At 38.9% G+C, this 24,948-nt stretch overlaps 1 protein-coding gene across 2 annotated transcripts in view; it reads left to right on the forward strand.

Moving 5' to 3' along the window:
• Positions 1-24,948, forward strand: part of si:ch211-127i16.2 (probable flavin-containing monoamine oxidase A) — a 128,959-nt gene that overhangs the window by 90,303 nt on the left and 13,708 nt on the right. For both annotated transcript variants that reach the window (XM_041811229.1, XM_041811228.1), the window contains exon 11: positions 7,997-8,097. In XM_041811229.1, coding sequence (XP_041667163.1) covers positions 7,997-8,097 — 101 coding nt within the window. The remainder of the gene's footprint in view (positions 1-7,996; positions 8,098-24,948) is intronic.

Here is a 24,948-nt window from a genome sequence, read left to right on the forward strand (position 1 = left end):
TCATTAAAGGTCCTCCCCAAAAAACTAGAATATAAGGAAAAAGTTGATTTTTTTAACTGTTATTAAATTCAAAAAGTGAAACTTCAATGTATTCCTCATTCATCACATACAAAGTGAAACATTTAATCTTGTTAATCAATTTTAAAAGGATTTAAAATACAGAAAAGTTGACCTGAAAGTTGTGACAGCATGTCAAATAAGAATTAAAGCAGAAGTCAATGACTGTCAAATCTTTTAAACCCATATTTTATTCACAATAGCATATAAACAATATAGCAGGTGTTGAAATGGAGGCATTTTACCATTTCATGAAAAATATTGGCTTATTTTTATTTGATGGCAGCAAGACATCTAAAAAAGTAGGGGCAGGGCCATGTTATCATTTTGTAGCCTCACCTCTTCTTTCAACGACAGTCTGTAAATGTTTGGGAAGTGAGGAGACCAGTTGCTGGAATTTTGGGAGAGGAATGTTGTCCCATTTTTGTCTAAGGTAGGATTCTAGTTGCTCAACAGTCCTGGGTCATCTTTTTTCCATCTAGATGCTCCAGATGTTTTCTGCACCTGGACTCTCCTACTGTGAAGCCATGTAGTAATGGATGCAGCCAGTAGGTTTAGCAAAGTCTTGCTGAAAGAGTCACGGCCTTATCTGAAAGAGACGTTGTCTGGATGGGGGCTCTATAACTTTTTTCTGCCTTCCAGCATTCATAAAGCCTTTCCAGTTGTGTGAGATACAGATGCCATAGGCACTGATGCAATCCCATACCATCAGAGATGCAGGCTTTTGAACTGTATGCTGCTAACAAGCAGGATGGTCCCCTTTGTCTTTGGTCTACAGGACACAGCATCTGTGGTCTAAAAAAAGAATTTCAGATTTTGATTCAAGTGACCACAGAACAGTTTTCCATGTTGCCTCAGTCCATTTCAATTTAGCTTTGGCCCAGAGAAGACAGTGGCGTTTCTGCATCCTATTCATATATGAATTCTTCTTTGCATTTTACAGCTTTAACTTGCATTTGTGGATGGCATGGACAACTGTGTTGACAGACAGTGATTCTTGGAAGTGTTCCTGAGTCCATGCAGTGATTTCTAGTACAGAATCATGCATGTTTTTAATGCAGTGCTACCTGAGGGCCCAAAGGTCCAGAGTCCAACACTCACTTTCAGCTTTGTCCGCTGGCCACAGAGATTTCTCCAGAATCTCTGATTATTTGATATTATGTACTGTAGACCAGTGGTTCTCAAGTGGTCTAGCCTTGAGACTCACCACAAGCTCCATTATGAGAAGTCATGGCCCAAATATCAGATATATTTGTCAATCAGTCAAACTAATTCAACAAAACATGGTGCTGTTTTGACCCTAGAGAAATGTGACAGAATATGGAGACTGAATAAAACAAGACATATGATAACATTTCCATTGAATATTCCTGAAATATTACTGGTGAAGACTGCTGAAAATTTTAGGGAGAGAGAGGAGTGGGGGGGATGCCAAAAATTCCAGGAAAACTCCTTAACCTTTTATGTATGAAATCCATATATTTATAGTTAATAGCACTGGTTTACATGTGTACATACTGAAAATACAATAAACTCCCATTTCCAGTGGCTAAAGACTGAATATATGAAAAAACACAACTGTTGTGTTTTTTCTATAATTATTATGCAGAAAATATTTTCACATTTATTTGCCTCCTTTGTAGTCAGTTGTGCCATTTTGCAGTTAAATGCAGTGCATGGAGGCAAATCCTACCCCTTGGTTTCAAGTGTGGTCCTGACCCTTGGCCCTTGGCCGTAGCCCTCAATTCAAAGAGAAATGGGACACCCCTTCATCTGACGTGAACGTGCAAAAACAAGTGGTATGGCTCAGATAAGGGCTAAGGGGTAGAAATGGGATCAACCCCAAGTCAGGAAGTCTCAAAGGAAAAGGCTTCACTAAGGCCAAGAAAGTCCATAAGTCAAAACACGTCCGTTGGGCCTTGCTTCAATAAACCTGCTTAAACGGACATTTTTGGGGGGTTCTGATGCCTTGTTTTCTGGTCCACAGACATAACATGGCCAACAGAAATGATTTTGTGTTTTATGCAACTTGATCTCAAACACTGGTGGATTTATGTATGTACACATGTGAAAAGAGGAAGTACAGACCGATGGAAAGAGAGACAGAGCAAAAAAATAAATATAAGAACATAAATGTACAACTAACATTTAGCATTCTTACCAAAACATACACATTTCCTCATCCTCATATGTAGTTAAAATAAAACGTATAAAATAAAAGTTCATATCACCCATAAAGTGTTGCTAGTGAACAAGTTATTGCACAATTATACTGACTGCTGTCATGTTATTGCACATTAATGCTGCCTGGTGTTAAGGTCAGAGTTCAGTATGGTGATAGCTTTAGGATAAAGTGTTCAAAAATCTTGTGGTGCCACTTCTGATGAATCTGTTGTGTTTTTCAGAGGGGAACACTTCACACAGGGGATGTGCTAGGTGGGATGAGTCCTGTAGAATGTTTTGTCTTCTGCAGGCAGTGGGAAGTGAAGATGGTGTCCAGGGCAGGTAGCTGTTGGTGTCTGATGCTCTGAGAAGTTTTTATGATTGTCTGCAGGGACTTCTTATCTGGAGCAGCAGTAGAATGACACAAGGAGATGTTGTGACAGGTGTACCTTTCTGAGTGCTCCCAGAAAGTACAGCTGCTGATGTGCCTTCTTGACGAGTGAGAGGTCCTCTGAGATGTATGTGGCAAGGAATTTGAAGCTCGTCACTCTCCCTACTTTCTCTCTTTTGATATACAGTGGCAAGTGGTCATCCTGCTTCCCCTTGAAGTCTTTTTTCTTTTTTTTTTTTTTTTAGAGCTAGATTATTAACTGTACACCCCTCTGTCAAACCCTCAACTTCCTCTCTGTAGGCAGGCTCATCTCCATAGGGATTCAACCCTACCACAGTTATATCATCTGCAAATTTCACTATGGTGTTGTAGGATGGAAAACAGTCATGAGTGTGCAGTGTGTGTGTGTGTGTGTGTGTGTGTGTGTGGGTGGGGGGTATTCTAAACTGTCAAAATAATGTTTGACTTTAAATGTCTATATTCTTAAAACTAAAAGAAACCTACATTTTTATGAGTTCTGTTAAATGAATAACTTGAACATCACACCACAGAATAAACACAAAAAAGTAATGAATGATTTTTAATAAATGAAGATGATATTTCTCTTACACCCAACTGCTCCTCACCCCCTGTAATTGCAGCTCACGCTATGCCTTTTCTGCACCTGGACTCTCCAGGTGCAGAAAGGTAAATATCATAGGTGAGGTAAATATCATGGATTCCATGAAGGCCTGACAGTCCATTGCTGTTGTTTTTATCAAGTCTTGTATGATAACAGAAACTAAAGTTACAGTGGAGTTTTTACGACGAGCTATTTTTAGATCCCTAGCGTCTCATCTCCATCATGAGACACATTTGATGATGAATATATCACACAATTTTTTCCACTTATCTTTAGATTATAATAAGAGAAGTACTAAACTAAGCAAAGGTAAAGTTTATCAGCCGTCTGCGTGATGTAAACAGCTCTGCACCACGCCAAGTGACGCCATAATCAGGCAACACAACGAATCAATAAACTCATTGCTAACACTTTTGATTATGGTTTTTCTTTTTTATTCATTGTTGCAGGCTCATAAGAAAGTCTTAAATGTTTTACAATATGACAACTGCAGTAAATCTTTAAAATCTGTGGCAAGGTGGGTCTCCTCTGGCAAGAACAAAGCAGAGTCAGTGTCATTGCAAGACAATAGATACTGATGAAAATGCACTGCGCATCCTTTGGGAACACCTAAAGTCACAGGAACTCTAACTCAGTGGATATCTTCACTCATGGTGCAAATGGTGCAAATCCACCAGAAACATGAAGAACATAACCCCAGCAGGAATCTCTGTACAACAGGCAACATCCAACCACAACTAAACACTCTGCTAAAGAGCATGATGAGAAACTCTACCCATACATCCCCTCAAATTTGAAATTGCAGTGGGCAGAGTTTGAACAGAGTTGAACTAAACTGAACTTAACTGAAATCAACCCTGCCCAAAATTTCCAGCACTTAAGACAATTTCACTCAGAATGGATTTAAAATTACATTTTGGGTGTTAAAATCAACTCAGACATGTTAATCCCTGAGATAGCAGCACTCCAGTTTTGGCTGTGAACATCTGTTGTGGGATGAGATGTGGAATCATTCTCTTCTTATCTGCTACCAAGCAGCCAACAGAAGTGGAGAAAGTACTTTAAAACTTGAGTAGAAGTAAAATTGCTGATTTCAAAATGTACTCAAAAAGTACGAGTGCCGCCCAAAAAACTATTTAGTGACAGTAATTTGAGTAAATATTATTACTTACTTTCCAACCCTGATTAAAAGATGCTCCAAGCACACTTCTGAAGCATGTTGAACTTATGAAATAAGACCACAATTTTGCCAAACACAGTAAAATGACTTGAACAGGGAAAAGTGGTTCCAAACATAAGTTCCTAGCAATGCTTTCTATGAAAGGGTAGCTGTCTGATTGGTGGTTAAGAGGATAAATCAGATAGCCAACAGAGTCACTACCAAAATGCATCATATTCCTTCTGCTTCTGTGGACAACAGATGATCAGAACTGAGTCCATATCCCAGCAGGTTAAATAACATATAGAAAAATGTCGGTAAGGGTTTCTGGCAAGTTTTGAAATCGCTCAAGGACAGAGGGCAATTGCTCACTGCAGAGAACAATTCTAGTTTATATCTTGGCATAAACAGCCCTGTATCTGCTGTATTTTTGCATGCAGCGCACAGTATCAGATCAGCTTTTCAGGTCAGTGGTAATTAGAAGAGACAGCAATAGAAAAGAGAAAACAGTATTATGGAAACTACAAAATGCCATTCAAGGTTAGGAAAAGGAGACATTTATGAACCAGAGAACACAGAGGAAAAGCTTTAATTAATAAGACTTGCAGACAGGAAGACAGTGGTTATTTTGAAAATTTTCACATTACTATACGTATCCTATATGTTAGCTTTAATAATGGTAGGGTACACAGGAGCTCTAAAGCAGAAGCCTAGCTGGGATGTGTGCATGAGTTCTAAATAACCCTCTTCAGATAAACCATCACCACAAATATGAAGTTGTCTGTGCTGCACGTTGGGAGTTGGTGTTTATACACTGCAAGTAGTTGTACTCTCTCAAGCTGAATCATTTGACAGATCGTGATGTGATTCACATTATGACTGGGGCACTCATTGTTGTAACAGTCTGCAAAAGCACAAGTACCATCTGTGGCATCTTCTGAAAACAGTAGTTGATGTCGGTGATTGCTTGCCACAACACTATCCCACCCAAACAGCTTACATATGCCATAATTCATTGCACAAAAATAAATGAGGCTCACAAGTCTAAAATCAAAGCTAGCTACATAACATTCCATCTTTTTAGGCTCAGATACCGATGTAGCACCTGGGCTTTGGGTGTCAGCCGATAATAACACCAAACCCGATCCATCTGATACCAGTGTTAACCCATTAACTTATTTCCAGCTTTGAAAACAACTTAAAGTTAATACATATAGACTTAAATTTTTATCCTTATCTGCCCCACAATCTTTGCCCTATTGGCTATTGCATCACTCACCATCATCCAATGTGAACACTTGTTGACAGAGGGCTTCACTGTGCGTGCAAAGCAGCCTAAGCAGTGCATGCTCTTCATGACCATTTCATGTTGCAAGCATAGCCTCATTAAACTGATAGAGCTTTAACTTGATGGCAGCTGAATGTAGTCAGTAATGCGGGATCTGTAGAAGGTTTTGACCTGCAACAACACATTGTACAGCAAAGTCGTAGCTCCTTGTTTCTTCAGTGAGCTTATAGTTGTTACATCCATTAACTCTAATGGTGAACTAACTTAAACGCTTTTGTAGAGATGGGACAGAGCACCATCAGAAAGTATTGATGTGCTGACAAAGTAAAAGTAATTTTGTGCTACGTCCCGTTGTGTTGCGTTGCATTGCAATGCATTGTGTTACGTTGCGTTGTGTTATGTTGCGTTGTTTTATGTCGCGTTGTAGTATGTTGCGTTGTGGTACGTTGTGTAGTGGTATGTCATGTTGTTACACACATTGTGTTATGCACTTTGTGTTACACACAAGTTTCGTCATGTTGTGCAATGTCACATTGTGTTACGTCACGTTGTGTTACATCACATTGTGCTGTGCCACGTTGTGCTATGTCTTGTTGTGTAGCATCACCTTGTGGTAGGTCAAGTTGTGGTACGTCACATTGTGGTACACCATATTTTGCTAAGTCAGGTTGTGCTTTGTCAGGTTGTGTTACATCACATGCTTCATCAAGTTGTGCTTTGTCATGTTATATCACTATATGTTGTGTTACGTTCCGTTGTTATGTTACATTGTTACACTATACCAGTAGTTCCGCAACTTTTCAGTCAAGCCCCCCATGGCAGTCAGAAATATTTTAAGGCACCCCCACCCCTCACCGCCCTTCACCCTCAATATCAACTGGTAAAAATGTGTAAATGTATGACAAACACACTGTCAGTTTCGTTCGCAAACTAATACCTATCTGTTTTTAGAATTTACTACAACATAAAACCTCATTTTTTAAAAACAGCAACAATCCTTTTAAATAAAGTACACTGATTCTCTTAAGATTAACAACTCCATTAAAAAAACTCAACTAACATCTTTAAGATTAATACTGCCAGCCCATGAAGTCATTCCAGTGACTTTCATGGGCTTATTAAGTGCTGCAGATATTCTTTGGTCTTGGGTGCTGTTGTGAGAATTGCACTTTCTGTTCATTTTCGATATCCAGGACCTGATCAATATCTGATGCCAGGATCAGATCTGCACATCCTTAATCATATTGGTGTTCAGATGCATACAGACCAATAGTTCAATAGAACACTCAATGATACAGATCTGCTTGATTTTGATTGTCTTTTTTGTCCATTTTTAATCCATTTTGGATCGTTTCTGCTGCTAGCTTAGCATTAGCCACCATATTGTTTTGTCACATGGGCTGTGACAACCAATGGTAAGCTGCTCTGTCTTCGTGTCATGCTTCGCCAAACTGCACATTTCTAACTGGCCATTTCATGCAGGGGATGGCCTGACCAGCTCAAAAAGAAGAGATATTGAGACAGAGAGCCTGTGATGTGGCCCTCTGTGTCACTGCAGACAGGAACTGTTTTGAATAATGGCACAAATAAAGATAACACAAAGAAGTGAAAAGACTTTTTTTGGTAAATATGTGAATATCCTGAATACTTTCTTTCACAGAATGATTATATGTTTCCCATTTTAGTCCCCAAGAGATCAAGTTTGTACAAAAAAGTCTTTGTCATTATTGTTTACTGTGAGTCACCAATAGAAATCTCTTAATTCTATTTAAATTTTCATGTAGTTTTTACTTTTGTCTTTATAGTCCTAACACTTTTTAAAAATTCATGTGACATTACTGCAGCACACAGAAACTTAAAATCAGGGCCATCCTGAAGAAAAAGGAAGTTTGGACCTTAATTTTGAAGCTCATGGCTCAAATTTAGGCAAAAAGTCCAGGTGAGTCAAAATGGTAAAAATAGCTTAGGGCTTAGAGGGTTTTTGTGGATCAGTGCTAAACTCTGCAGAGAGTAAGCTGCCTCCTATCTCTAAGTTAAGGTTTCCAGCAGTGCAGTGCAGATACAAAAAATCAATCTAGAAGTCAAGATCAGGAAATACATCACCTTGCATTCCCTGACTCCTAATCATGACACATGAAAAAAATTGCTACTCAATGTCACTAAAAACTTAAAAGAAATGTCTGGAACGCAAAGATTTTAAACATGCCTTTAGAAATGTGATCAGCAATCAAAATTCAGAAATTAAATGCAATTTATTTTAATTGCCGAAATGAAACACTTCAGTCGGTTTTATCACCTATCTTCATATCTTTACAGGACTGGGCCAAGGAGGACTACAGTGGGGGCTGTCCTGTTAATGTCATGGCACCTGGTCTGCTAACATATTACCACCCCAGCTTGAGGAAGCCCTGTGGCAGGTAATCACCCCACTGTTGAAAAATACACCACAGCTTCACAAAGGGCTCACCATTACTCTGTGTTCTCCCCAAAACAGATGGGTACATAGAGGGACGTAGTGAGGTAAACAGGCGTGACAGTCTCCAAATCTTTGACATAAATCATTTAAAAGGGCTAAATTTAGAGGTTATAGCAGAGTAAATAGCATCCTTGTACACTAGATGACAGTAGGAGAGATACTGGCTGTGGTTGCAGGATGCTTTGGCTATTTTTGTACTACAGAAACAATGTCTGCACTTCACCCTGCCAACCAGGCATTACTCACTTACAGCCAGTGCCTACAGATCATTGACATGAGTCGTGGGAGTGATTATGCCTTCGCACATACATATTAGTCAGGTTCCAAAGAAATGGCAAGAGGGCAGGAGTGGCGCTCTCCCAGGAAAACCTTCTATAATCCATTTCAAATGGCCTATTCAGGGATGCACAAAGCTGAACGATCGAGAGCAAGAGTTGGGGAGGGGAACCAGGTAATGTATTACCATAATGACATTAAGTCCACGGGGAGCAGAGGAAGCTCATTACATAACGCAACTCAAACAGCAGCATGGAGTAGCAACCCTTATCCACATTCATACTCCATATACCAAATGGATCCTCAAGGACATGCTTTGACCTTGACACTGATACTGCACGTGGAATGAAGGCAAGCCCATGCTTTGTTTCACGCTGCTGGATTTTCATCTGACAAACACTTCTCAGTGCCTAGTCAGCTGTGTTATTTTAATGGAGATGGCATAATTTAAAGACACTTCTTTGTGTTTATTTAGGCGTTATTATCCTTCTATGCCTGAGTGATCAGTGTGTGAGTGTTTTACAGATAGTCCTTCCCCTCGTATGCAGTAAGTAAACCCCTAAAATAATTTTATTTAGCTGGAAACCACTGTATGTGGGTATTCAGTAGTGTTGTCAATCGGTACAGGGCAAAATCATGACATTTAGGTAAAAAGGATTAAAATTCTACAAACGCAGGTGAATTTTTGATTGGCTTATCTGGAGGTCAGTGACATGTTTGATGCATTCCATCACCACAGAACTCCAAAGTGACCTCCTGCTTTTCTGCAGCTGTGGTTTTGGACTTAAACTTTCCATTCAAATCATGTAATGTAAAAACTACACAACAGCAGCATACACTGATGGCTGATGGTGATGGCAAAGAGTGATTTGGGGGCATATTATCATCCTCTTTGATTAGCTTTCTCTATAACACTCCAAAGATATTTTGTTAAAATACTCAGCCAAAGCTCTGTGGATAAGTTGCTCTTTAAGCCTATGTTTTGTAAAAGAAAGGTGAAAAAATGAGAAGGAAGAAGGAAAGCTGCTAAGAACTGTGAATTAATTGACCTGCGAGGTCAGTGTTTTCATCCTTAGCCAATTTAACTTCTTCTGACTGAATGCAGAATAGGTACATTTCTCAAAGGTGTTACTTAACAAGATGTTGAATTTTGGAGGGAAAAACTTTGCCTCTGTTGCTTCTCATTATCTTTGGATTAATACTGCCACCAGAGAATGGCTTGTTTGTTTCACCTATGATACACAGTGTAAAAGAATACATAAAATATTGTCAAGGCTGTTTGAAAACTTGAGCTTGGGTTCAGTGATTCCTGAAGCAGAGGTCACTAATTTGAACGCTGTCTCATTCCAACATTCTGTCTCATGAAGGACAAGTTACTGAAAATTAAAAAGTAGCCACAGCTACGAGTTAAGGTGCTACAATCAAAAAGTGATTGGGTTGCCAAATTAGTTGTTTCATTACATCCATTTTTTATATGTACAATGCCTATAAGAAGTGTTCATCCCCTTTGATGTTTTATCCTTTGATTTCATGAATCATTCATGTTTAATATGATTTGGCTTTTTTGACAAAATAGATGACAAAAAAATAACCTTTTTAATGTCAAAGTGAAAAAGATTTCTAAAAAGTAATGTCAATTAAACAAAAATATGTAATGTAAAATAAGTGATTGAATAATTATTCACCCCCTTTAGAGTGACTGACCTAATTCAACAGCAGTCAAGCCAGTTGGTGCCAATAATCTCGTATTTAGTGTAATGGGGATTACCTGAGTGCAGTCAATGTGTCTCAATTGATTGTAGAGTAAAGACACCTGTGTCTGGACGGTCCAGTCACTGGTTAATCAGAATTCCTGGCTACCATTACACCATGAAGACAAGAGAACACTACAAGCAACTCAGAGAAAAGGTTATTGAAAAGTAAAAGTAAGGAGATGGATATAAAAAAAAATTCTAAGGCACTGAACATCTATCATCAAGAAATGGAACACATGTGCAAATCTGGCCATCCTCACAATCTGAGTGACCGTACAAGGAGACTAGCTAGATAGGCCACCAAGACACCTATGACTACTCTGAAGAAGGTGCAAGCTTCAGCAGCTGAGATGGGAGAGACTCTGCATACAACAGCTGTTGTCCAGGTTCTTCACCAGTCGAAGTTGTATGGGAGACTGTCAAAGAGAAAGCCACTGTTGAAAACAACTCATATTAGTTCTTGACTAGATTTCACCAAAAGGCATAAGGGGGGCTCCAAGGTCAAGTGGACAAAATAGTGCTTTTTAGCCATCAGACAAAATGTTATGTTTGGCAGACATGAAACACTGCACATCACACACAAACTCATCATCTCCACTGTGAAGCACAGTGGTGGCAGCATTATGCTATTGGATGCTACTAGGCAGCCAGCCCTGGAAGGCTTGTAAAGGTAGAGGGTAAAATGAATGCCGCAACATTCAGGAAAATCCTGGAGGACAATCTTATTCAGTCAGCAAGAGAACTATGGCTTGGGGGAAGATTTATTTTCTAGCAAGATAATCACCTGAAGCATACAGCAAAAGCTACACAGAAATGGTTTATGTCTGGTATGTTCTAGAGCGGCCAAGTCAAAGCCCTGACTCAGTCCAATGGAAGATTTTGACTGGACTTGAAAGGCTGTTCATGCCTGGTCCCCGTGCAATCTGACAGAGCTTGAGCAGTTTTGCAAAGGCTGCAGATGTGCAAGGTTATTATAGTTCACTAAAACAAACTGAGTAGCTAAAACTTAAATGTAGAAATCATTTTAGTTAACTAAAACTAAATAAAAACTAAGCTTTACAACAAGGAAAACTGAAACTTAACTCTGTGTGTACAAAACATACTAAAATAGAAATTAGAGACAAAATTTCAGTTTTACTTTTTTGACAGCAGCATACTGACTGACATGTACACCCAAACCTGGAGAGAGTAAATCTACTTGATTTGATAGGAAAAGACTTCACACAATGGTATTTGTAGGTCTTGAGTTGTATGTGAACATCAAAACTGAATAAATGAAATGAAAGTGGCCTTTATGTGTCTCACCCCTGACAAGTATCCCATTTTCCAGAAAAATTTAAAACTAACTATAAACTACTAAAAACTAAACTGAAACTGAAATTGAAAGCAATCCCAAACTATTGTAATGTTGGTCTGGGGACATGCTTGGGGGTCTGTAGGTGAGCCCCACAGTGCACAGTGTTGGTCTGCGTCACACACTCTGAGCTGTTTGTTTTTGCAGCATGGCTCACGTGCGAATACAGGATCTCTGCCGAGCAGACCGACTTGATGTCAGCTTTATGAAAATGTAATATTTGTGAGGCAAATTAGACTATGATGATAAAAATAGACTATGGACTATAATAATAAGTTATGCAACTGAAAATATAGGGAAAATTTAAAAGATATATAACTGGAAATCTCTGTGCCATTTGGGGCTCTGTATCGACCAAAGAGATTCTTGAATGACCAAAATTACACTCACACACCGACCAATCAATTGGTTGTGCAGGTAAAAACAAAACAATCAGCTTAATTTGTAACAGGCTTCTCATTTTACCCTCTGGTAGTCTGGCTGACCTTACAAATCAGCATAAGAAGCTATTGATTATTTTCATTTTCATTTTGTTGATCTAAAATAACAGCTGACTCAGAGTTGTTTAGCGTGCACCTACCTTTAATCATAAATTTCCGTGATCACAGCATTATAACTTTTGGCATCACAGCTTACAAAATATCCTCAGACAATTGTTTGTATTAACTTACAACAATAACTATTAACAGGATGATTTGTTCCAGCCACCACTGTGTCATTTATGAGCATATATCAGACCGCATGCAGTGTTTATTTACTGAGGTGAAGGGAGAAAAGTTCGCTGTTTGGGACTTAATGACAGGAGACAACATCTTTTCTCTCTGTCTGCCTGTAACAGACACTTAAGCTGACGTGAACATTTTAATATAATAAACAGGCAATATTACATCCTGTATGTACTGGTCAGTGAATTAAACAGCTCACGAGTTGCCTGTGACTCAGCAGTGACACTTCGTGCTGAGTTTAAGACTTGTTGTTTCCGAGTGATTTACAACCTAACCGCTGTGAAACGATCAGAATAGAACATGTTCTGCGTCGCTTTGTGTGCAGTTACATTTTTGCAATGATTTTGTTTCACTGTGGGTTATAATGGTGTGAAACATGAGGATGTACACCTGCTACCTCTGTTAAAAATGAATAAAAAGTTGGTCACACAAAAAATAGACTATAGTGATAAAAATAGATTAAAGCAGAGCACCATGGTACATGCACTGACAGTTACCACCAATAGTGAAGGACTTTCACATTGAAGAGTCATATAATGATAATTCAACTTTCAACAAGTCCACTTCAAAATAACATATTTGAAAAGAGCATCCTCTATTTGGAACATAACATGATTTGCATTATGACAGAAGACATTTGCTTATCAGTCCTTATAGTTGTTCATCAAAATTCTGAATTATTTCTGATTTAAAAAGTAAGCAATTATTTTCACAATGCAAAACTAAAAGAACAAATACTGGAATAAGGCCATGATGTCAGCAATCAGTACCTTTTACAGCCTGTTTGAAGAAACCCTTTAGCTGCATGTGAGAGTAAAACGCTATATTTCCATGAAGGACATTAACAAAAGCCTGTATGAATATTGTGTATGCAACTATTCAAATCAACTGCTTTTAACAACAATGAAAGCTGCCCACGGAGGGACATGAGAGACCTAACACTAGACCAAATCCTCAGAGTACATAAAGCATAATTAACGAAGCAGAATTACTATAAACATATAACAAATGATACCTAGTTTTAAAGCCCTCCCTCCCCTGTGTTAATACTGTATTCTCCTTGTAGTAATTCCTTTGAGTTTTCCTAGTTTCCTGCTTTATTTTGTAAGCCTTTTTCCATGTGTTTCATGTGTAGTTTAACTTTCTAATGTTTTCCTTCCACTGTCATTAGTCTCACCTGTGTCTAATTATAGCCTGCCTGTGTGTTTTTTCTCCCTGTGCTCCTGCCCTTCTTTGTCAGTTCATCATATCTCTCTGCCTGTAATTCTCTTGCGCCTAGTGTTTCTCTGGTTTTTGGACATTGTGTTTTTACCTTTCTATTTCATGTGGACTGAGTTTCTATCATTGTTGTTTGCCCTTCATGAGCTTTTGTTTACATAAATTCCTTGTTTTTTGCTGCATTTGGGTTCTTTACACTTTGTAACTGACAATTTCACTTCAAAGGCTTACTACGACATGCATGCGTTGAATGACATTGTAATGCTATGCATGCTCTCTGTACAATGATTAGAACATGGATGTTCATTTTAATGATAAAGCAAGTCGTTGATTGTCAAAACACTTGCTGTTGCCATGGTTACCCATACTTTGTTCAGCCTTCTGCTTGGCTTTATGGTGCTGGTAATGACGGAGGAAAATTATGAGCTTACTCTAAAGCAATCTGTAATCATCAGAGGCAAACTGCAGAAGTAACACCTAAAAAAGTGTTGCAATGTAGTAAAAGTAGATTTAAAATAAAGTTGATGTAAAGGTCAGAAAGCAATGCAACCAGAACAAGATTATGTATCAGAGTTGGTTCGTGATGTTACAACTGTAAGCAAGCACATGGGAACAGATCCAGGAATTTTTTTATGGATTCTTCACAATTGGGAGATAGGGCTAATGGCGAAGGTCTTCGCTCTCCGAGTGCTTTTCTAGTTTTATGAAATGCTTTGTTAGTTTTACACCAGATGTAATGGGATGCACACCATCCAAAAAGTTAAACTTTTGTCAACCAAAGAATATTTCACCAAAGTCTCGGGGATCATCAAGATGTTTTCTTTTTTTCTTTTTTTTTTTTTTTTTGGTCAAATACCAGGCGAGCGTTTGTTTTCTTTGGTCAGAAGTGGTTTTAGCCTTTGAACACTGACCTTAACTGTGTCAAGTGTGGCCTAGAGATCTGTATGTGCTGTTCTGGGTTCCTCTGTGACCTCCTGGATGAGCCGTCAATGTACTCTTAGAGTAATTTTGATAGGCCGGCCACTCCTGGGAAGGTCCACCACCGTTCCCACCTTTCTATATTTATAGAAAATGTGTCTCAGTGTGGTTAGCTGAAGTCCCAAAGCCTTAAAAATGACTTTATAACCTTCTCCAGACTGGGCAAAAATGACATCAATGGTTGAGGAGAACGTCTGGCCATCAGTTTGTGACCTCAAGCTCAAGCACACTTTGGGTTATGCATCAAGACAATGGTCCGAAAAACATCAGCTAGTTCACCTCTGAGTGGCTCAAAAAAGAAATACAATGAAAAAAATAAAGGTTTTAGAGTGGCTTAGTCAAAGTCCAGATCTAAATCCAACTGTGATGCTGTTGCATGACCTCAAACAGCTGTTCATGCTCAAAAATTCTCCAATGTGACTGATTTAAAACAATTTTGTAAAGACTAGTGGGCCAAAAGCCTCCACATCCATGAAGTAAAGACTCTAATCACAGCATTGCAGGTATTGCCCATGTTGCTCCCAGAAATCCCAAAGTTCACCCCTCAAAAGTATGACTTTAGACGAATTATTAAAAGGTCAAAGCACAATACTCCTTGACTTATATGGCCTTCACTGGATTATAGAACACGTATGTCTTTACAGTTCACCAGCAATATAAGTAACTTTTCAGTTCCTTATAGAGCTCTAGCTACACTGACCTTATGAAGCACTAAGCTATGATTATGACTGACATTTCTATAACTACGCACTTATGAAAAGGAAACTTTTGAAAGTAGGCATTCAAACAACTGAAACATTTCTTTTCATTAAAATTCCTCAGTTCTCTAAATGTTGGTTTTAAGGGCAATGCCTCATCAGATTTAAAGAAAAATACCCTGATGGTCTAATTGCATGAACAGGCATAGCCAGTAAATGTCTTGCAAAAATAAAATGCATGAATCCTTTGTTGTAAAGTAAGTGCAACAACACTGCTTGTACAATTTGCAAGAAACAGCCTTGGGAGGATCCCTTCCTGCCAACAGTAGGAGTGTGATATGCCAAAACAAAGGCCAAAAGCAAAAGCATCTGTTTATTCAAGTATAATCCAAGGGGAAAAAAAAAAGACAAAAATAAATTAGTGATGGTAAAGTAAACAAATAATAAGAATCTTCTCTTGCCAGTAGACAAGTGTGTAAAGTAACAGCTTATGCTTGTCTTCCAGCAGAAGGCAGTCAGCTCAGGCTTCCAACCAAGGGGAAAGGGAAGGCCCCAATTTCATCCAAGATGTGGTTAAAGAAAACTATCCTGCCAGTATAGACATATGCTGATGTGTTGACCATGCAGAGCAACAGCATCTTTAAGTCTGTGAATCTGTAAGATCCCAAGAGAACTGTAGAGAAAGTTTGAAAGATCTCAGAAAATAAAAATTTATGCAGTATGTACAACCACCGTTACCCCAGGGAATAATGCAGCATTCCAAAATACACAAAGATTAGGCTGCAGACAGAGGATCTCTAAATATCTTTCTACAACCCAACAGCATACAAAAACTCCAAGAGACTGCCTGTGCTTCCACTGCGGAAACTTTCCCCTGAGACTAAGGACTTTTAGAGGGATGTACTCAGTGCATTCTCAACAAAATGAACAGGGACTAAATAAAAACTCAGGACTTTATTTTGCCCACTGGACGATCATGCATCCCAAAAGTACTGCAACTTAGGACTGGACCTTGCAGTAAAGAACATTTCTAATTGGTTGAGTGAACAAAGCACCCATCTAGGAAACCTCCCATACAAACTCTTAAGGAACAAACTGTAGAACTGCCCACACTGTGCAGTAAAATTATTTTATAAGAAATACGTCAATCAAACAGGACTTGTTGCAGCTTTCAGCTTCCTCCTCCCGCACCCAGCTCTCACGAGCCATTAACAGCCCAGGCTGTGCCACCACCCAGCTCACTGATCATGAGATGAGCTGATGGGACAGGAAGTAATTTATTTTATGCATTTAAACAACTTAATATGTTATCAGTTATTTTATGAGTGCTTGACTAGAAAAGTAAGCACTGGACTGAAAAGAAAACCCTCATTTATAAACAATGCACACAGATGTGTACATAATGTAGGGTTGTGCCTGACTAAGGACTCACTTACTCAAATCTAATTGGTCAGATATAGTACTCTTTAAATGTTTTGAGTCTTGTTGTTTTCTCCATTGAGCCGTGTTTTGATTTGCAGCATTAGAATCTATTTTTCATTTAGACTTGGAATAGCTATTTTAGGAAAGGACCTGATCCATCCTTATCCTTACCCTTGAAATCGACAGCTGCCATTTTTTGTGCTTGTAGTGCTCAACACAAATCCAATGTAGTCCAACGTTTTCAGTGTTGCATCAGAAGTGCGAAACCATGTGGTGTAGGCAGCTCTGTTATCACAACACAGCACTCTTAGTTGGACAGCAGCTCAAGTTTTGGAGCTACACTGTGCCGGTCCATGCCACTTTACCCCCCACTGGCTAATCAGAATAAAGGAGGGAGGGAATAATGATACCAGCTTTGTCAACAGCAATGCTGGAGGACTGTTCGATTAAAGTGTCAAAGTCTAAAGGTGCTGCAAATGCCAGGATGGGATTCTCTTACACAGAAAGTTTTCTGATCCCCTTCAATTTTTTCAATCTTCTAATGTTGCAGTCTGGTTCTACAGTTGAAAAAAAAATCGTATTAATCTACCCTCAGTACCCAATCATGAAAAACTGAAAACATAATTTTAGACATTTTTGCAAATATTAAAATAAAAACCATTGACATAACACTTGAAATTTTGCTCAAGAGCCTGCCATTTCTCTGGCTCTTTGCTGAGATGTTTCTACACCTTGACTGGTGTCCAGCTCTAGTAAACTAAATTGATTTGACATGACTTAGGAAGGCACGCACCTCTCTATAGAAGGCCTCACAGCTGACATTGCATATCAGAGCAAAAACCAAGCCATGCCTGTAGAGCTCAGAGACTGGATTGTTTCAAGGAACAGATCTGGGGAAGGCTACAAAACATTCTGCTGCCCTGAAGGTTCCCAAGAGCACGATGGCTTCCATTATTATCAAATGGAAGAAGTTTGACACTTCACTGATCTGAGCTTATGTCAGAGTGGCTAAACAGAAGTTGCTCCTCAGTGCAAAACACATGAAAATCATATTGGAGTTTGCCAGAAACTCCATGTGAAAGTCAAGTGAGTTTCCATTTGTTTTGCCATAAGCCCAGATTGGTGGAAGGCTGCAGTGCTGGTTGTCCTTCTGGACATTCGTCTAGACCTCTTGAACTCAGTCAGATTGACTTGGTCACCTCTCTTACTAAGGCCCTTCACCCGCTGATTTCTCAGTTTGGCTGGGAGACCAACTCTTGGAGGAGTCCTGGTTGTGCCAAACTTCTACCAGTTGAGAATTATGGAGGCCAATGTGTTCTTGGGAGCCTTCAGTGCAGCAGATTTTTTTTTGTACTTGGACAAAAAAAGAAAAACATGAAGCGCATGGAGTTTTTCTAAAAAGAAAGCAGAAGCCAGCTTTAGAAGCCTAAAAAACAATAAATGCGGATGAGAAGCACTATGAAATTGAAGTTTTAAGTGCACAAAAACAGCAGTCACAGACACAGGTCCTTAGTCTGCATTATGGTGAACTCATAATATATTACACAGGCCTATTTACAGTACTGAAAGTGCATAGCTTTAAGTCAAAAAGAGGCTAGAGTGCCGGGTAGAAAACTGATTTATTTTTCTGTTTTCCACACAGAAACAATCAGATCATCAAACGACAAACAATGAAATGAGAGTCATAGCTGAGAGTCATACAAACTTTTTGTTTTGTTTGTTGCTGTAACCTTGAGAGCGATGGTAATGCAATATTGAAGGAAAAGCACAGGAACATTTTGGATTATATAAAAAGTCAAAGACACATGAGTTCACTAATTTAGTTCGATTATGTGGTTTGTCTGTCATGCTGCAAATGAGATTCATTTTATACAGAATTAAATGAATAGTCTTATTCATACAAGATAGGTGATGAGTCATGATGTGATTGTAGAAGACAGACATATCAGTGAATTATACATTTGACACCCCAATATAGCTGGAATGGAATGATTTTGTTTTGTAAACAGATATTCAGTTGTTAACCACTTCATCTGGTGAAGGAGTGGTTGCATGAGTGAAAAGAATGGGTTTAATCCAAAAGTGTATCGTCAAAAAATTTAAAAACTGCAACTGCCCTTTAAAAAACAAACACATTTTTAATGTAATTTTTTTGTCAGCAGTCAGTGTAAAGACTTGCGCTAATCAGGTGAGGGTGAGGATCATTCCCCTTGGAAGTGTGAGCCCACGAGTGAAACAAACTAGGGTGTGTCACTTATCAAAAGCAGGAAAAGGTGTAAGGAGGGAAAGCAGTAGTTGAGTGAATAAAGGAAAAGAATTAAAACAAAAAGGGAGGAAAAATGTCTGGCACATCAGAGCAACATGACAAAATGAGATAGGAGGCATGCACAGCTCTGGGAATTAACGTAGGCTTGGCAGGCAGATGCTGTTGTAGTTTATGACCAGTGGGGCTTGGTAGTGGATATAACTCATGCCGAGGCTGGTATGTGTTTCCAAGTGAAGAAGCAAATTCTGGCTATAATGAACTGAACTTTACTTGGGAATGTGTATAAATAGCTTAGCTCCTGCATGTTATTCATAGTCATTTGAATTACAAGTAGAAAGCAGCATGAATGTCACAGCAGGCATGAATCTATCTTAACATCTATGTATGTTTGAGAACAGACATGTTCCCTAATTAGTGTCATATCCCCCCCCGAGACGGCGGTGAGACATTTGAAATGTAGTGCCATGGCTCATCTTGCCACATGGAAAGATTTGGCAGACCACTTTCTCCACAGGGAGCTTGTTTTAACAGAGTGCACTGATCTGTGTGGTCCAGCTGGTTCTGTTGGGAGAGTTTCACTGCTTGATTATTAATCCCAGAGAGAGCTGATGATCCTGGGCATACAGGTTACAAATGCGTGGTATGCTGTTATAGTTTGCAGATCCTTCCTGCTTGTGCGTTATGATGCATTTTACTCTCAGACCTATTCTGCTTGATTTCTGAAAGTGATTTCTCCTCTGAACCTACAGAATAAACAGCTTTTGTACGTAACTGCCCTACTAAGTGGACAAACACTTTATTTGGTTCACTTAGTGTGAAAGTTTCTGGTATTTTATGACTTTATCAGCCTTGTTCCACTTTACTTTTAATATCTAGGAAGGTCCTTTTTTCTTAGCTCTCTTTGCTATTGCTCCTGGGAGGTAAAAGAGTCTGTGTGTTGTTAAAAGGTTGTATTGTTGCTACATATTGCCTCTAAACATGCATGGGTATGCTGGATGGGACTATGTGGGATTTATCAACACTTATTACCTGCTGATGTGTGTATGACTGGTGTGAAGGTTTGATAAATGTGGATTAGATTGTATTTATGCACCTTCTTTTTATTTGTAAGACAGGATGTTTTCTGCACAGTGATGATAAATGAGAGCCCAGGAGATCTTTACAGGCAGAGCACACTGCACGGGTGCACCTCATTCATCTGACGATCGTACACCAAGACACGCCCCCTGTAACACACACAGACACAACAGCAGCTACACAGACACCCAGTGGCCTGGTGGCAGAGTCGTGGCAATTTGCACTGTCTCAGAGTGAATAAATGCCATGTGAGGATATGTGAATAAGACTGCATCTTGAACAACCAGAATCAACGGGATATGAGTACATAAAGGCTAGTGAAGGAGGTGGACTCAAAAACCAGAGTCTTATAGTCTTATAGCAAAGATAACTCACCTAGCCATATACAGTACCTATGGCACTGCATACAGTAACTCTAGAGACGTTGATGGACAACCTAATGGGCTGACTGATAGGTGTAGAAGCTGTGTAGAAGCTGTCTCTACAGCATTAGGGATGTGTAAATTTTCCTCTGAAAACCTATGAACTCACTTTTCCCAATGCTCTTATAGCGTTACAAGTACTTCCCATGCTCCTTGGTTCTGCCTTCTCAAGAATTCCTTTTCTTTAGGCCAAAACTCTCCTCAGGCTCATCCACAAAACAGTTTGCAAAATTCTACGAACTTTTGCAGTCAATACAGATGAAACACAACAGAGTCTATGAGCAACGAACGAGTGTGTGATATTTTTTCAGATTACAGATCCACAAAAAAAAAAAATGCATTTGATAATAAGTGACTCAGAGTGCAAAGACCTTTAAATGTAGACTTTTTTCTACTTTATCATTCAGTTTGAAATGTGAAAATTTCAAAATTTCATGAAGCTTAGCATCGGCCCATGCAGGACATAGAAGTCGTACACCCAGCCGTGATCACCTGAAGACCTGTTGATTCCAGGGTAGCCTCCCAGTTCCCACAGTCAATCACAGCTCTTTCTCTCAACACAGCGGTCCATTTAAAAATGATGTCCCCACTAATGCCTGCTTGCATCAGTGTTGATGTACCCAGCCTTCTCCTTTCTTACGTCAAGCTTGTTTCACCCTTATATTCAGTTTCATGCTACTATGGATTAATTGCTTCTGAACTAAGTCTGTTGTATTCAGTTTGCATTGTCATAAATGTCTCTATATAGGGGTTTCTTGCAGTGCCCTCCCTGGAAAGTCAAAGCATGCTGCTTGACTAATCCAGGGAGCATCCTTTGAGCAGAGCCTTCTCTGCCAAGTAAGTGTTGAGAGTGTTCCTGACTGAAATTAGTGTGTGTGTATGTGTGTCCTAGACGAGGGTGTTGTAAGGAGAAACTTGATTTGGAATAGTTAAATCTGAGGCTCTGAAATACAGTTGTTTGGAAAATAGCTGTAGGTGCTCTGTTGACCGTGCTGAGGAGAAGTTTGAATCAGATTTGTGGAGTTTTATGCAAAACTTTTATCTTTAATGCAGTATTTCAATCTTGACAACTACTTATGCACATGTATTACACTGTATGAGACTATTTGCACTTTGTTTTGCAGCAGTTGTGAACCAGTAGCAGAGATGGTTGAATCACAGCTGGAAGGTCAGGGGGTTTAATTTCCAGCTCATGCCATCACATGCCATCACATGACAAAATGGCAAGACTCGAACTCCAAACTGCTCCTACGGCTAGGACAGCATGTAAATGTGTCTGAATATATCAGTTCATACCAGGGATAGGCACGGGCCACATATTGCAATGCGAGGTCAAGTTTTTATAATTGTTAACAAAAATACCTAAAAAAGTTATAAGCTAATGTCACTCAAGGTGAGTAAAGTGAGACACCTGGGCAGGTGGGCATGATGAAGACTTCAGTTCATAAACACGCCAGGACATACATGACTCTGGTATTATGTTTCTTTTGTTCCTTGTCCACTTATTTAGAAATTTTCTTTTTTGTCTTAATTTTGCAAATCAAAAAAAGTTATCAGGATCCATAATCAATTCGAATCGGATCAGACAGAATTAATTCAAGTGGGATCATAATACCTGACCACAGAATTTGCTGGGCCCCTGAAGAACCCCGAGACATGGCCCTCCCGAGTTGTCCTTTATTGATGATGTCAGTGCATGTGTGTTCGTCAGTAACAATGGTGCTAGCATCTTGGCTAACAGTTACCTCATTTTGAAGCTGAAATGGCCGGGAAGCTATTATTAGATTCTAAAGTTGAATTATTTATTTTTTTCTCCTGCTTTAACCCATTTCACTACTTTTTCCACCCATTTTTGCCACTTCCTTTTGACCCATTGACACACTTCAGCCATTTTCATCAATTTTTTGCCAATTCCAGTTTTGCCTCTTTTTTTTTTGCCAGTCTAGCCTTTTCTTTTGCTACATTTAACCATTTTTTGCTCTAATTTACCCCTTTTTGCCATTTATAAGCAATTTTTGTTAATTTTCGCACTTCTTCCACTTTTATTCTTTTTTCACTTCTTTTTACCACTTTAAACACATTTTGCTGCTTTTTGCCATTCTTTTGCCAATTGTTATAATCTAGCCACTTCTTTAACTACTTTTGTTAACCAAATTTTGATATTTTTTGCTCTAATTTGCCCACTTTTTGCCATTGTTAACCAAATTTTGCTAATTCTTGCCACTTTTATTCCAGTTTTGTTAATTCTCTTTGCCTCTTTAAAGCCATTTTTGCTGTTTATTGCCCTATTTTATCACTTTCCATACATTTTTGCCATATTTTTGTCACTTGTTACATATTTCATATTTTTGTCTCAGTTTCTTCTTTCACAGTTTTTACTTTATTTTCTGACATCCTGGCATTTGTGCGTGCACATCATGGCTAAGCTATGAAATCTGCCATATTCATAATTGTTAATATCAGTGAGCCCATCCACATTGCTAACATCACCCAGAAAAGGTCATTCTGTTTTGAGAAAAAGGTTTTACATTTTTAAAAAGGCCATATTTTAGCACAGCATGAATAAACAAAAAACATTTTTTGTTGCTATGATAATAGGGGTTATTATTCAGCTATTCAACTGTACAATGGACCATGACTTTGCTGACCTCCATCGGCCCCCAGTTTGGCTGCACTCCAGAAAGCTCTCCCCCTAATCCCCTCTTATAGACAGCCCTGAATGCTGATGTAATAATGGGGTAAAAATCAAAGAGACATGGTCAGTAATACACCTCTGACCTACACTTTTGGGTGCTGTTCAAAATTAAAGGTTGCTCTTTATTTAATGACTTTATAATTATGCACTTACTGACTAAAATGAGATAGTTACGTCATTTTGGTTACCATTAGTTTGTTGTTATAAGAAGCAGTAGGTTCGATGAAGACTATCTGTTAAATATATTTGGTGGTTCAACTAATTAGTAAGTTTTTTTGTTAAACTAAGAAATTGAAAAACTTTGTATTTAGGCTGTTAAGGGTTATAATTGCATATAACTACTCAACCGAAGTGGTAAGTAACCGCGATGTTAATCTACGAGGAGGAATGAAGTCTGACAGAGATAGCTGCTAATGTTTGCCATGCTCTACACATCATATCAAGCTTACATCATACCCTGTGGTAAATTTGACTGGCTGGTACAACCGGCGAGTCCTTCTTGAAGGAGCAATCCTCACTGAATCTTTGGAGGCTAATACCACATCCACTGCTACGTACTCATGCAGTGCAACTTAAAAATACTTAAATTTCTCTTTAAGTATGACTTGAGTCCAAGTTTGAGATTCCAGTCCCCTGGTTAATTCATTGAGGTTGAAGCCTCTGCCAGCAGTCTGAATGTTGCGTAAATGGGTGTAAAAGCACTTTGACTCATCAGAGAACTAAAGAAAAGTGCTATACATCGTCAATTCTATTTACTCACACTTGAATGTCACACTGAAACAGCCAAGAGCTGCAGAAGCAATGACATACGATATCATCTTCATCCTGACAAAGATGTGGCAGTCATTTTCTCCATTATCCACCTATAAGTAATTACAGGGCTGAATACATATGGTATGAGTAGATCTTCATGCTGAATAGCAAAGTAATTTGTGAATAAATCACAGAAGGCTTTAGAAGCCGAGAACCAATGTAAAACTGCAAAAAAAAAAAAAAAAGTTTTACCATTAAGCCTGATTTTATAGTCTCTATGGCGCTGGACCCTGCTTCAGAGCTGGACCATTCTAGTCACAGTGCGCAGAGCCCGGCCCGCCTGAACTGATGATAGAAAAGTAAATCAGCAAGACTTGATTTGGAACAGCGCGACCAGAAGTCATAGTGGAAAAGCCACACATGAGGTCCTTTGACTCTTAAAAATCTAATGAGTTCACCCTTGAGTGAATAGTGAATAGTTGAAGAAAATCCCTTGTAGATGAACACCAAAATGCAGTCAGATCACAAAGGACATTCACACAAAGTTTGAAGAAGATATCTGATAGGGGAATTGCGATATCAGGCTCATAAGAATGGGCCGGACAAACATACATACAGATGAATGGACGGATAACTCAAAAATGTGATGCTGCTACTCTGGAGGCAAAATAAACTGTAAGGTGCATGATTAAAAGTCTTCTTCTAAGTTATTGAAAATAACTTTTGATCTATTCAGGCGATTGAGCAGTGATTTAGATGGGCCTACTTATTAATGTATTGGATTATTTTTCCCGAGTTTGTTCTGCTAAATGCCACTGGGCAAATATTACACACTGTACCTTTGAAGGAGCCTCAGTTACTCCATTTCAACTGAATGAAAATGAAGTTTTTGTCAGAATTATTCTGAATGGTTTGGCAGGAGTTCTGAAAAATCAATTGTCAGTTGAATTTTACTCTGAACACAGGGACAGATCAGGCTTTTAGAGCATGTTTGATTTGAGTTGCAGTCCCATCTCATCTGGACAAATGCACTTAAGGATAGCAGAGGTTTTGTCTACCATTGTGAAACATGTCACAATAAAAGATAAAAGCTTTCACTGCTCACAAAAATTGTAGGGAGAGGGTAAAAAATCTAGGCTGTCTTGATTTAATCT

This window comes from Cheilinus undulatus, linkage group 17 (assembly GCF_018320785.1).
Source record: "Cheilinus undulatus linkage group 17, ASM1832078v1, whole genome shotgun sequence".
Taxonomy (NCBI): domain Eukaryota; kingdom Metazoa; phylum Chordata; class Actinopteri; order Labriformes; family Labridae; genus Cheilinus; species Cheilinus undulatus.